At 38.0% G+C, this 15,407-nt stretch overlaps 1 protein-coding gene across 1 annotated transcript in view; it reads left to right on the top strand.

Annotated features, from left to right (window-relative positions):
- The window catches only part of NAALADL2 (N-acetylated alpha-linked acidic dipeptidase like 2), a 312,928-nt gene extending 298,773 nt beyond the window's left edge, over nucleotides 1-14,155 (top strand). Inside the window, exon 14 of the mRNA XM_058812368.1 lies at nucleotides 12,997-14,155. Within this exon, the coding sequence (XP_058668351.1) occupies nucleotides 12,997-13,195 (199 nt within the window). The 3' untranslated portion in view covers nucleotides 13,196-14,155. The remainder of the gene's footprint in view (nucleotides 1-12,996) is intronic.
- Nucleotides 14,156-15,407: the final 1,252 nt, after the last annotated feature.

The following is a 15,407-nucleotide window of genomic DNA, read 5'->3' as shown; positions in this document are numbered from 1 at the left end:
CATCATCTGGAATATACAACAGCAAAGGACACCTTGTGTGTCATCATTTAGATGTTCATTAAAAAAGAATACAACCTTTGTACAGTGCCAAGGTGTGTAATTGTTACCTTTAATGGCAAATCTACACAGATAAACAGAGCCAAGGACACTGTTAGGGTGCTGATGTCCTTTGCTGCCATTTAAAATCTGAAGAACGTTTGCTTAATTAAAAAATAAAAAGCATCTAAGTCTTGTTTAGATTATTTTTCATTTTTTAGGGATTGAAAGACCTTCTGTTAATTGATGAAGTTATGTGAATATGTTTTGTATTCTGAAGATATAATTGTGTCCTGAGAACACTAGAAATACTTGAAAAGCCTAATGCACTTTTTTTTTTCTTTTTTTTTTTCCTTGTAAAACTTTAAGCTTATTCTTGTTGTCATTTTATAAGGAAAACAAACCAAAAAATCAGTCTCACAGCCAGGACCTTGTATGCCATGTTTCATCCCAGTCAGAAGATTGATAGGCAAGTTATAAACCCCTGAAATAGTGGTTTATAATGGAAATGCTGGCAGCCCTTTAACTATAGCAGCACAAGCAGTACAGCAATAAATACTGTGCTTCATCTGTAAACAGAAATTTAGGATGCAGTTTGCAGCCTTGACCTTCAGGCTCCAACTGTGTTTAGATCATTAAGATTCCATAAATACTGTAATTTACAGCCTTCTGGAGGAAGAATTTGTGTGCACAGTAAAGGACGTATTCTTCATGAAAAAATGATTGCTTCCTGTATACCCATTTGGACTCATATTCTCAACCTCAATCAAAGCACTTGACAAATTTGCTGAAGTTTTAGGCATCATTTTTAGCCTTGTGTTTGTCCTAATTCACAGCTCTCTGGATCTATACTGTGTTTTCTGTCCTAGAACTTGAATTTAAAAGAAAGGTGCTTTTTTCTTTATTGCAGGAGTGTTGTAACCTTCCTGTGCTTCTCCACTACAAGGGAACTGATACAACTTTTATATATCTTTTTTTTTTTCCTCTAGTTTGCACACACATTCCCTTAGCTACAGTCTTTAACTATATATAGGTCCTTAAAAAATTAAATGCCTCATTCCAGTCAATGTCATATTGGGCAATATTTGGGCATAATTGATACATTTTGCGTCCATAATGAGAAGTAATATAATCAGACACTAGAAGAATTCAAATTACTATTTTTTTTTTTATAATTGGATTAGGATATTTGACTAAATTTCAGTAATCATGATTGACATTGGCAGGTTGTTCAGTACAGTAAATGCTGTAGTTTTGATGCTCGTTCCTCTTACCTGAACTTCCTGACACTGAACTGCAAATTTGACAACAGCACGTTCCCCATGATCTCTATTTCCAGCTGAGCCTGAAATACACAAGTACAGCTTTAATCAGGGTATTTTAGTCTTATCTAGAAATTTAGGCAGAATGAAAAATAATAGGTTGAGGAATATCCTGCTTTGCAAAAGTTACCCTGGGACTTGATTTGGGGTTAGGAGAAAATTGCTGAGTTTTGTTGTACCTGAAGTATTTCTTTGATTCCCAGTGGTAACTCTGGGTAGATTTTCTATTTTCAGAACAAATTTCTAGGCATAAAATAGGATTACTGTTGGTATTTTTCATTTATTTCTCTTTGTTTTTCATAGCATAATCATAATACTGATAATTATTTGGATTTATAATTTGCCATTATTTTAATGGAATAATCAGTAGAAATCTGTTTCTCATCTTTAGCCATTTCTTGCTTTCCACTCTCTCAATGTATACTTGTATGGAACATTTCTGTGTGTTTTCTGATGATCATATTTTGCTACTAAAGGTAATAATCATAGATTACACAACAGTGATATCTACAAGGTAAATGTAAGAACAGAGGCTTTGTTACTTTAGGCACAGGGGGAAAAAAGCAATTGAAGCACAGTGTCCTCTCCATGAGATGGTCAGCCTCACCAGAGCCATAAAAACATTCCATAAATATTGATCATGCCATGCTTTTGCATGCTTTTCCCTCTGCAGAAACACTGAACCAAAACACTGGCACCAATATCAGGGAGAGCAACACAGTGTGGATCTTCCTGGTGTTCAGAAATACTGAGTTCAAATCTTGTGTTTGCCTAGGCTCAGTAAGAGGGTTCTCCCTGTTTACTGTATATTTTGTTGCACTTCTTATATTTACTGATTCCCAGAATTTCTGCCAGCTGTCAGCCTGATGCATCTGTCAGGTCTGTGTGTGCACTCCTTAGGTACTCACAGAGAGCCTCTCCCTGTGCTGAAGGGCAGAGCTCTTCAGCGCACAATAATATTGAAAAAAAAGGAGATAATAAAGCAAACTTCATGGAGTATCAGGCATGGCACACTCAGTGCAGGGAGATCTCCTGTCTCAGTGAAAGTGTCACATTTCTTCAGCTCCAGGTCTAACTTTCAGGCATGCTGTTGATACCAGATGAATCCTGTAGTAACCATGCAGAATTTTCCTAGAATCCCCTGGGATGCTCCCCCAAAATTTTCAAACTTAAGAGAGTCATTAAAATCACAGCTTGTGTCTTCAGTATTTAAAATTAAAGCCAAAAAGAGGCGTACAAGGGCTCAGGCTGTCATTTTTGCTCCAGTTAGGTGCATTTTATTCTTAATAGACCCTTGCCTAAGGATCAGTTATGTCCTGACTGACAGTTCTCTTAACAGTTTTATAAAAAAGTCAAAGTCAACATGTGTAAAATCTTTCTTTTAAATGTTTTATCTTAGCATGCCAAGTTTATCCTGTCCATTAAGGCTCTGTGCATCTGCCACCATTCTTTGTGGAATTTTTACAGGGATGGTTGTGTTTTGTCTAATAGATGTAATTGAGTGAATTGAGTAATAAGTAGGTGAAAAGCAAGGATTTTGAAAGCAATCTGTGTCTTCAGCAAAGAACTCCAGCAGTTTTTATTGCTCATTTGTATCAGTTAAACTTCCTCCTTTTGCTTCTTTTCATCACAGATACCCAAGTGTGACATTAACACTTCATTGGGCTAAAGAATTACAACAAATGGGTGCATTTTAATGCACTGAACAAAATACTGGCAGTAAGCAAAGATAGATTGTGCAGCCTGAATTTGACATAATGAAATGAAAGAACAGTCAAAAGGTGTTTTCAGTATCATTCAAAAAAGGCAACTTGCACTGAACTCGTGCCACTCAAGTGTGTGTTGTTCACCAGAACAAATATTTTCCTTTCAGATTGAGATTTGTTATGTACATTCCTGACATGTGTATATTCCACAGGATTTATTTCTGCTTTGCTGGTAAACTGCAGCAGATTCTCAGGTTACAGAATACACATGCCCTAAGAGTCTAGTTTCCAGAGATATGTTTAGTAGGAAAATTAAAGAGCTTATTATATCTCCACGTGTAAACAATCTGCTCATTGGATTTACAGAGGATGAGCATTAAAGATGCAAATATCCTGCTAATCTTAAAGAGTAACATGGGTAAACATGGAGTGCAATGTCACCTGCAAAATAAAACAAAGCCCCAGCCCTGAGCTTCTAGCCAAGACAGTAGTTCTGTCTCATTGTATAAATTCTGGAGATTTCTTTTTTCATTTTGAATTCTTCATTTATGACTCCAAGTAGAAAACATTCCTGTCTCCTTTGTAGTAATATTTGGGATGTTTTTTGACTGACCTGAACCAAATGCATGGAGTATTTTTATTGTTCTGCTTTGTATTATGTGGAACAGAGAATGATTTGTTACGGTGTCAATGATCCTTAGTGTGGGAAATACTGAAATAATTCGTGTTTCACTGGCAGCAGTAGATAATGTTCTGTCTCTATTATCTGCCATGTGCAATTTGTAAATACAATGCTAGAATTATGTTGGGGGAGAAGGAAAGAATGTAGAATAGTGTACCTCAGATTTTGCCATTCAGTCAGAATAAATGAATTTCTGTCTTCCAAGACAGCAATGATTTCCTTCCTGACTTTTGACCCCCATATTTTGCATCTTTCAAAATTTGCAACTCCTTTTCTTCTGTGATTTTTTTCATGGCTTATAAATGGAGTTGTGAACAGTGGCATTTCTTGTTTCCCTAATCCTCCTCTGGTTTCTCAGTTCTGCAGTTGTTGTTCAGCTCCCTTCTCTCTGATAAGCATTTCTCCAAATGTACTTTTTACACCCAAAATGCTTTCCCATTTTCTTCTGCCTTATCCCTTTGAACTTTACAGTGTCTGAGCACTGTGATTGTGGTCTCTGCAGTTGTAAGCATGGAGCAGCACATTTATCCTAGCACACACCAGTAGCATTTACTAGGCTGATAATGCTCTTACAAATTCCTGCTATGGTTATTATTTTTCTCATGACTGATAATGATGCTGAGTTATGCCCTTTCTTAATACTGAGGAGATGCAATAAAGTGAGTGATAGTCGTACTCAAAACACCTGATCCATCTGAGGTGCAATTGAGATGTTTTCGCCTTTGGAATCACCGATACAAGTAACGGCAATGAATTAATGACTGTATTTGTTGTCTTGTAAATTTTTACTATTTAAAGAGCATTTGCTGCATAAATACTACTGAATTAGCCATCTGCAGAGCTGTAATTATGGCAGACTTTAAAGCTTATTTAAACAGGGAACATGAAAATCTTTTCATTACACCTGCAAAAGCAAAAAACCTCTGTAATCAGGGATTATGTCATGGCTTGAAAACAGATTTCTCACTTCCCTGATATGAAGGGAAACCTGGTTTTACATATATTAATTTATTTTTCCTCTATGTACTTCCCATGAATTTTCTTGCATCTTTTTAATTAGGTTGATTTGTATACTTGCAGAGTTCTCTCTGTACAATACATCAGACCCATTATGTTTGAGATCCAGTAAATATTATATTGTAATTTAACCCAGCATTAGTTGTCCTGAAGACAAGACTGTGTCCAGGAAACAATATTCCTCATGCTTCCCGTGAGTGTGCATAGTCTTGCAAAAAAATAAAAAAAAGGGTTGAGTTTTTTTTGTAAAATTTATTTATTTTAATATGTGTCCTTAGTGGATGTTTTAGCCCATTTCACAGCAGTTGTTGTGCTGACTGTGAAAGCCCTGGCACAGCTGTTCTGTGAGCTCAGTGCAGAGCTCTCATGCCAACCTCCAGCAACTCTTGTGGTTAGCATGCAACTCCTCTCCATGTCCCTTGCTGGCAGATCTTGCTTGGTCTGCACTTATGGTGCTAAATAGGGCAAGAATATTTAGTTCCAGAAAAAAAAAAAATCTGCTGTGATCTCAGGAAGCTATACAAAGTATTAGATTCTGAATAATTTATTAAATCCGACAGAACCTAATATTTTATACATTATTTTATATTTACTATAAACAGTAGGACTGGTAACATTTTTTAGATCCGAGAAATATCTGAATCCACATTTTTGATCATGACAGATAAGAACCACTCATATATGAGTGGTTATATTTCAACCATATATGGTTGAAATATTAGCCAAGAACACTTCTTGACTATAGTACAAAAATAAATGGAATTCATTGGGAAAATAGTTAATATGCAATATTCCCTCACTAACATATTACCCAGGCAGTAGAGCTCGCAAATGTGTTGATGAGATCATTAACAGGAAAATTACCTTAACTGGGACTTAAGAGAAGTGTTAATTTTGTGCGTGTACCTGCCACTGAAGGCAATAATGATATAACTTTGGGCATTTCTTTAAAGATGTATTATGTATTATGACATACTCTTTAATCCCTCATTAACTCTAATGATAATGACCTGTGGTGATGCTCTCATGTCACGTGGCTCAGAGTTATTGAGGGTGAAAAACCCAGTCAGGATCAGAGCTGGAGATCAAGGTCAAGCCAGTTCCTGCACTGAGCACTGGACACTGCCTGCTGCTTTGGTTGGGAATGGGATTCCTCCTCAGGAAGAGGATATTTCACATGATTTCTAAATAAAAAGCCCTATGAAGTCATGAGAACATCAGCTGTGAGCCATTTGGAAATAATTTTATTAATTCACTTCCCTCAAGTTCTTCAAAATAGTAGCACATCTGCTTTGAATTGGAGTGTTTCAGACTGAGACATCCTTAAAAGACAGATAGTTTCCTCCAAATCATCCACACAAGCATATGTTTCTTTCGCTTGAAAAGCAAGTGTAGCATAAATCATTCAGAGAACAACATGCTTACATTTGTTACCAACAATGTAGCTACATTATTTGTAACTTAACAAAGAATATTTCATAGCAGTTGCTGCCAGCAAATAACATTTTAAAATACAGTTGTATCAATTTTGTTCAATGCATCATCAATCTTTTAAGTATAAATGTAAATCATTGTTCTGAGGAACGACAGAAAAAGTGCTGGTGGGTTTTCAAGGAATTTTTACATCTCCATAGGGTATACATCATTCTCCATCAGCTGCATACAGGGTTTGGAAGCTCTGTGGCAAAGTGGGTTCTCTGGCTTCTTCAGGAATTTCTGCATAAAGTTGCGTAATTAATTTCTGTGAAACTCTAGAGAAAATTATGCCTAATTAGAGGACTGCCCTTTAGTAGTGATAAATGGTGACTTGCAGCTTCTGAAGAACAAATGCATCCTACTTGTATCTTTTTAGTTCACTTCTGTGAAGTCTTTCTGTACTGTTGAAGCTCTAGATTGGATTCTCCTTACCTAGTCATCTTGTTTACTCCAAAGCAAGAAATAAATCAGCTCCTAAACCCAGCAAATTTTCACCAAGAGAAAACCTGTGAGTGCGTGGTAATGTTGATGTTAAGCACTGGCAAATAGATGATTTATTTCAGGCTGATTTTGCTCAAACTCAGTCTTTAGGCTAGTCAGGCTTTCTTAGCTCCATTATTTTTACTTGAGGCTGTTCCAGAACATCAGTCCACTTATGATCTGTTACTTGCCAGCATCCATTTATTCATGGTTATTATATATTACACTAGACACTATTTGCTATCAAAAGTCACAAAAATTAGGAAGTGATGTAATTATTGTTTATTTAACAAAAGTGAAAAAGTTCGGCTACAGCTTGTCAAAGACTTTGTATTCCCATTATTTCTCAGCCATCGTAGAACACTGTCCTATTATCAGAAAATCAAGCTTAGAATTGTTAGCTTTATGTCAGTCTTCTCTGTTGGCAGAAGACATTTAATTATCAAAAGAATAGTTTCCTTACACATTTCAGAACAGAAATGAAAGTGAATGTTCTCTGTGAATATTGAGTTTCGGTGATAAAAATATTCTCAAGCAACCTTTCTTGGATTAAATTCTTTAATAGACCTTTTGCTTTCTGTTTGGGATTCTGGATGCTCCTACATGTCCTTTGGAATCTGGTATTGGTGCACTCAAGACACTCAAAAAGATTTAAAGTTGTCAAGGTGCATCAAGCTGAAACTTAGGCTAGAATTACGGTTAGGTTAGGCTTTAGTGATCTTTCTGTGAGAGATTAGTGTGTTTCATCCCTTACCTTTAAAAAGTACTGCAGTCAAAGAGAACTGTAGGGAAATAAAAGATAATGTATCTTGTAAGCCTGTTTGGCTTCTCTTTTTCCCTTTGTTTATTTGGCAGGCAGTCAAGCCAAGCACTGAGACACTTCACAGAGCTGCCAAAATCAGGATTAATTTTTTAAAGAAACCCTATTTAAAACTGACCTCTCAGAAATGTACTCAAACCTGGGATAATTACCTCCTCATGGTCCCATGTCCCAACAGGATTCTGTTCATGCCCACTTACCACAACCTCCATTGGCCACAATTGACTCAATTAGAGGTGTCCTAATGCCTGTCTTTTATGCAAGATAAATGTGTGTCTAGCAGGGAGAGAGTGTCTGCTTTACCACTGTCTCATAATGATGCCTTTGAAATGCCTTTCAGTTGGTTATGCTTTATTTGGGTTTGATATCTCGATTACCTGCAGCTTATCAACTGCTGATAACATGCAGATAGATCCCTTTCAGGCAGGCACTCACCTCTGAGTGTTCATGATTTTAAATCCATCACTTTCTGCAATATAGATTGGTGGAACCCTCTGCAGCCTGTAAGGAGAGCACTAAGGGGAGGCAGTTGATGGCTCTTTGGAAAAAGGAGAGGATGTGTAGGAAACAAAAGTTGGGAACAAGGAATTACAATTAGAGGATCCTTAAAAATGACATGCTGGGTTTGTGGGGACTTAGGGCAGTGAAGGAGAGGTGACATTTACAGCTGAGTTGGGTGCCACATCCCCATCTTCCCTGGCCATGTGTGAGTTGTTCCATCCCATGGCCCCAGCGACTTCCAGCGTTTAATCCAGCAGGGAATGAGCATTGTAGGGAAAAAAGGGGTTCCTCTGGATCAGCTCTAATGACATGGAATGACACTTCACCAGGGCATGTATCTCCTCCTGATAAAAGCCAATCTTACATGGCCAGCAGCTATAATTTTAGAATTATAAACCTTCTGCCACAATGCTGCTGTGAAATAAAACAGGTAAGATAACAAAACTGCACGTGAGTGTCAAAAAGATTTAAAAAACAACAGAGGAAAGGAGAACAGCCATTGGAGATCAAAAGATAAGGATCCCAGAGGAAGGAAAGAAACATTCTGCATGTTCACTGCAAAATTTTCTGAGGTGCAAATTTGAATGAATAAACCAGTATAAATCATCTTGTGCTGTTTCCAGAGAAGATCTTGTGATATTTTTATGTCCTAAAATGAATAACCACTGTATGGAAATCCCAACATGAATATATTGTTATGAGAGTGCATTTACTTATTTACCAAAGTAATCATATTTTATGTCTTACAAACATGAATGAAAACAGACTCCTAAATGTAAGAAAAGTGCATTGAAAATTGAACAGTATCAGGAGAAAGGGAAATTCAGAGAATCCTTGTTCTGGTGTGCTTTTTTTTCTTTTCTTTTTTTTTTTCCCTGGAGAGTACAAGAAAAAACAAATCAGGGAATTACAAAATTGAGTTTGTGAGGATGCTGAAGTCATAACACATTGTGTTATAACTGGAACAGACAGAGGCTGCCCACAGCATTTATCTCTAAACAATTCTACTGTGATTCCACCGAGAAAACCTGCACTCATTTCATGTGGGACACTAGACTTACCATCATGTCCTAATGATTTAATAATTACTTTTCAAAATCTCTAACGTGGGCTGTTAGATGGGAGTCTGTAAGTGCCTGAATAATTCATCTTGCATTGCACATTACCTACAGACAAAATTTTCTTGTAAGCTAAAAAATCATTTTTCATAACAAGAATAATGTGGTAATCTTGTTTCATCTGGTACTGTCCAGTTGCTCTAATATTGAAGTTGTGTTAAAGTCAATATATTTCTAGTGTGATCTGTCATTCAAGAATTTGTGAAATTCCTTCTGGTCTGGTGAGTGTGACTGTGCCTCCTTATTTGTGGTTATGCAGAACAGAATTTAATGGCATTATTTTGGTCAGGAATGCTTCTGTTCCTAAGCCTGCCAAGGATTTATAAATAAGTTGTAGTAGAGGCTCTCTTTATAGTCTCTTTACTTTGCTAAGGCTGGGGGTTTTTTTATTTTTTGGGGTGTTTTTTTTTTTGTTTTGTTTGGTTTGGTTTGGTTTTTTTTTAATTTTGTGGTGGTTTTTTTTTTTTTTTTTGTTGGTGGTTTTTTTGTAGCCCTTCTATCTCTTTCAGTGGTACTACCTGAAGTTATTGAGTTTCCTACCTCAGTGTTCCACTTTTCAGGTCACTGGGATGTGTCATAGAAACAAGCCCATTAGGATGAATGATGTGTGTTGTAATTTCATCAGCATCATCAATAATTTATTGCAGTTTTCTGTTTAGGAGTCTCTTTTTTGTTTGGTGGGGGTCAGGCTGACTGTGTGAATTTTATTCCTAAGATTAAATAGTTAAAGATGAAGGTAGATACTTAAGCAATTAGGTCAGAGGCTGGAGTTGTTTTAGAGGTGTAGGCTTCAAAACCAATTTGTGTTAAGGGATGTTTAAGTAATTGAATTTCACAGTGTAAATTAAAGTCTCTTGCTATCATTGTGCATGTTGTGGGCACATGGTGATACCTTGTGTCAATGAAATGGCTGGGGTTTGTTTTTCAGTCCATGTGTAATCTTTAATGAAAACACTTTTCTGACTTGTAAAGGCTTGGAAGTAATAAACTGAACTGACCATTTTTTTCATTTGATGAAGCTTCAGCAGAGATAAGAAGTAAACTTGTATAAATTGACTCTCATGAACATGCATAAAGAGAGAAATCATTTTGTGCAACAAAGGGGTGGCATGGCTTGCCAAGCAAAGATAAGTAATTGGAAAATACAAGATCCCAGTGAGAACTCCTAGCAGAAAAGTGGAAAAAACCAGGTGCTTTATTATGTTACTTATTAGTATTTGCATGCATAGAAATATAAATTAGGTTCTGCTGTACTATGTAATCAGCTATTCTGAAGTCATATTACTGTTTCAGAAGTTAAGATATTATTTTAAAATTATGACAGTAGACTGCTTGTCTCATTCATCAAACAACTAAGCTCTCATCAGACAGTAATTTGCCCTGCATTCAGGTGGGGTGGGATAGCAGTTCTTGTTTTCACTTGGATCACATGCCTGTGTATTTACTGTGGAATCACCAGTGATTCCAAAATCACATCAGTAGATTTAAACTGTGTTAACACCCTTGCATGTCAGGGTAAACCATCTTTATTAGCTTGTGTGCCTTGTTTAGAGTCCATTTGATGATGGGACATGAGGTCTGTTCCTCTTCACCACAGACATTGTCTCAGCAGTCCCAAATGTTCCAATGTTCAGACCATCCTCTCTTTAGAGTTGTTTCTGGCACTGAGTCAGTGTTGCTCTGCTGATGGCTGCTGTCTTATGATGTTTTTATAAGTTGACCTAAAGGAATAGAGATACCCTAACACAGATCAGGGCACCAGTGTTGTAGGCATTTGGAGTAGAATTCCAGCTCAAACTCTCCCAGCCACCAGCAAACAGATCTCCGCTGTGGGTAGAAAGAAATGTGATTAGCAGTGTCCTTGCTGTTGGAGGTGTTTGAGGGGCTGTGAGCAGAATTCTTTCTCCCTGTGAACTCCAGGAACTACAGAGGAGAGTTCTTCAAAAGCCTGGCTCTGCTTGCACTGATCTCAGCAGGAGACCCTGAACTGAGGGAGCAAACTCAGTCCCTGCTTTGAAAAACGCAGTATTTCCCATAGCACAGCCTATCCTTAAAAACAGACCAACCAAGAATTTATCTGGCTCTCAACATACACAGTTTTATTTACTGTGTCACAGAGGCTGCTTTGGGACAGCCACCTTTGAGTATGAGCTGCACCACAGACAGGGAACAGCAGCATCAGCTCCAGCTGAGGGGGTGGTTCTGAGGCTGCTGCAGTGCAAGCTGAGGATGCTGTTGCCACATCAGCCTGTTTCTGCCCTCTTGATGGGGCTTTCTGTCCCCACTGAGCTGTTCTTGCACATACTCCTCACCTGTTTCTGTCTAAATGGTCTGTGGCAGTGATGACCTGTTGTTTAAACTGTCCTGCTGCTGCAGTGTTGGATTCCAACCCTTTCCCTTTTCTGTTTAGATCTCTAATGCATTGCATTGCAGACCCCTTCAACTGTATGGATGTATTGCTGTCAGGGGATGAAAAACTCATCATTCCCTCTGCACACTGCTGGCTTTGGGTGTATACCCAATATTGGGGGGTAAAAACAGAGACTGAAAAATTGCCTCGTGAGGACAGGAGTTATTTCGTATCTTTGAAAAAAAATGACCTCTCATTCAAAACATTTTTTAAAGCTGGAAAACATGGCAAAAGATTGTGGGTGTTCTGTGGTGTCGTTTATTGGTCTGCTTTGTTACCTTTCCCCCAGGCAGAGTTGCACTTAGGTGATTCACAGAATAAGATGCACTTCTGTGTTCATCTGTCTTCTGTAAATAAACTTGGCAGTTTTATTACTAATTTGGAGTTGCCATTTGGCCTGTTCTGTCATGCCATTAGGTTGCTAACAAAGTGTGGGAGCTGTCCTGTTTCTTGCTGTGTTCTCCACACAGCCTCTCCCTGCCCTGAACACCTGTCCTGTATTTAAGGAGAAGGTCCTGCACCAAATCACTGTAGCTTTCCTGCTTCAAATTTCCTTCACTTCTGTTTGCAATCAAAGGAGCTCCTGGGTGGAGGTTTATGATGTTTATGTGCTCTTCTAATTAGTATAATGATTACACCTGGTTTTGGATAACATTTATAGCCTGCTTCAAAGAGCCCCATTAAAATCACTGACTAGCTTTGAATTCTGAGCCTTCCCCACCTCATACAAATTACATTTCCAAGGGATCACACAATACTCTTGCATCTGTTTTTCTACAAACCATTAAAATTGTTTGCAGATATTACTGGGTAACACAGATTTTGTTTCACAAGGGTTTAGCTGTGTGTGCTGTTTCTTTCCTCTAGTGTGAGACATTAAAGGTGGGTTACTCTTGTTCTGAAACCACAAAGGATTATTGATGAAATGAAGTCTCTGCTGAAGGCAAGGAGAGTTTTACCATTGGCATCAATGCAGCTGGAATTTCACCTCTGAAGAGTGAAGTAAATAATGTGAGCAGATAGGAAAAACAAAAACAAACCTATGCAGAAGATTCACAGCAGTAACCAAACTCTTTTTAGAGGGGAATAAATGGAATTCATCTGAGACACAAAATCCTTCATGAGGGGTGTGATAGGTCTAGGCTTATGCTTTTGAATAAAAATTTGAATGGTCAGAGAGGAATGTGAGACTTCTTTGATGGATTTAGTAACTGCTCCAATGTAAGTACATGTAGTTCAGTGAATAAATTCAGTTTATAGAGGCATAATAAATATGCATTTGTCTCTCAATCTGCCATGGGTCAGGTTTACTGTGCATAATATGTATCATCTGTAAGCTGTGGCTGATACTCGCAGGGTTTCTTGATGGCATCTGATGGATTATTTTTGAGTAAAAATCTTACCATTCTCTCTATTGTTCTCTTTCAGAAATATTCTTTACAGACTGGATGACAGGACCAGCCAGTTTTCAGTGCTGCTGGAGGCACTGGAGCACTGCAAACTACATCAGTCAAATGAGACTGTTCAGGCAGCTTTGTCAGAGGTGCTGAACAGCATCAATTCAGCTCAGGTTTACTTCAAAGCAGGACTTGATGTGTTTGAGACTGCCTTAGCTGGAAAGAAATGAGAGGATTCTCTGCATTCTAAGACATTTGTTTACAACTCTCTAAACAGAAGTTCAACTTGGACCAGAATTGTTCTGAGGATCAAACCTTTCTCAGCCTTTTCTTCAGCTGGCGCTTACAGGTACTGCAACACGTGGTTTAAGAAATGTCAAACAGTATTTTGCACTGTTCACAATATATCTCAAATGCCTGTTCCTGAATGTATAAAACCTAAAGAGAGGGAGTAACGCTTCAGAGATGATTTTTGGAAGGACATCTGCTGTATTTTTGTATGTGAAATATGTTTTTATGGCTAAGAGCTCAATCATGTGAAGTACCAGGTATGTGCTGAAGCCCTGGTTCTGAGACACCCCAGATGTGCAGCCAGGGGAGATTTCCTCTGTCAGAAAAACCTGACTCGAGTTTCTTAATGTTTTCAGCAAGCTCATCTTCTTCCTTACTCCATTCAGAGTAAGGAAGGATGTGGTATTTCCATGGGTGTCCAACACCGGAGTGGAAATGCACAGAACACCGTTAAGGGTTCAATCCAACACCTTTACTCCTGTGGAATAATAAATACCTCAGTTCTGACAATACAGATAAACTTTGATTCTTCCATTTCTGTATGAAAATAAAGAGTTGTTTTCTCTGATGTTTCTTGGAGAGGAAATTTTTGTGATGATTTCAAATGATTTGAAAAGTGTGAATCGGTAATTACACTTGCACAAAAATACTTTGAATGTTTATATTAAATGAAAGAACTGCCTAGTCTTTATAAGGCTGGAGGCCTTAAAAATTTTCACCAAACATTACCAAAAAATCCCACTTCAAGCTCTCTAAACTTCCCGAGAGCTGTAAATAAAAGCAAGACCTCCAAGTCCTGGGAAAAGTTTTGGGATTCCATCACTCTTGGCCACACCACCCACTATTCCAGGCTGGCTCGTTCCATCAGGCCCCACATCTAGGACCTGGGTCATTGTCAGGAAAGCACAAGGAAAACAAACATCTATTCCCCAGGAATTCAAGTGTGGAGGCACAAGCTGGTGAAGCACATTGCAGAGCTAAAATGCAGATCTGCTTTTCCATTGGTAGAAGGCTCTAATGACACCATTGCCTGTTGGCCAAAGTAATCTGTGTGTGAAAGGATCAAGAGGTTCAGTGTCCTCTGAGGGGATGATGTACCCGTTTGAGAACTGCAGGTCTTAATAATACAAACAGTTGAAATTTTTAAGTCCTATTTGGGCTTTACAGTCTCAAAATTATTCTAGGTTCAGAGCTTAAATAATTAATTTTATATAGATACTTAGAATTTAAATATAATTTATTTAATGGAAATGTTAAATGTATTGTTATCCAGTTTGCCATGTAAACATTACAAGGACATTTCAGGTTGGAATAAAAATGAAAAAAAGTGTCTGTATTAATGTTTAAAAATTGCCTTCAGAAAAATTTCTGAGTGGACAATTTGGTGAAATTTTTTTTAAAGTTCACATAGCAAGAAATGAGCTGTTTACAGATCTGGGTTTCTGTTTCCAAAGTCCTTACAAAGGGGTTTCTCCAAGCAATGGCCCAGGACTGGGTACACACAGCTGTGCTGTTGTTACATTTCTGCATAAGTTATGATTGAGCAGAGGCAGAGCTGTGCAGTTGTACAGCAGCCTCTGCAGTGGGAATTTGTTCAGCACCAGTCTGTGGGACTGTCTGGACTTATCATTATCTCCTGGCTTTCCTTGCCATCTGATCAGCAAAATTGATGATGATTCTTTTGCTAATGCTGGCACCAGTTTTGTTTAGTGCAGTGAGAATTTGACTTCTGGAGAGTAATGTTGGTTATGATGCAGGTTCACCTCTTGTCTGCATCATTTTTATTATTGTAAGATTTAAGTGGTTGGAATATTTGAATTTGAATTGTACATTTATTTTGGGGACTTGGGGATGTACTGTGCATGTTACAACTGAATTGCATTTGTGACAGGGACCACTCTTCTAACAGCTCATTAAGTGGCTTAATTTCTTTAGAGTGCTGCCTCACTGTGGAATTTTTGATGGGATTCAGTGATAAAGGGTCAGGTTAGGAGACCAAAAGAGAGATTAACACCTTTGGTAACTCTGCCAAGTGAATTTAATAACTGTTTCCTCATCCTTAGAATGTTCCACCAAACCCACCTCTAATGCAACCAAAGTGTACTCAGCAAAATCAGTGAAATCTGGTGGAAGCAATATCTCTCATGGATG

This window comes from Ammospiza caudacuta, chromosome 11 (assembly GCF_027887145.1).
Source record: "Ammospiza caudacuta isolate bAmmCau1 chromosome 11, bAmmCau1.pri, whole genome shotgun sequence".
NCBI classification, from domain to species: domain Eukaryota; kingdom Metazoa; phylum Chordata; class Aves; order Passeriformes; family Passerellidae; genus Ammospiza; species Ammospiza caudacuta.
Note: the sequence above shows the minus strand (reverse complement) of the source record. Positions and strands in the feature narration are given on the sequence as shown.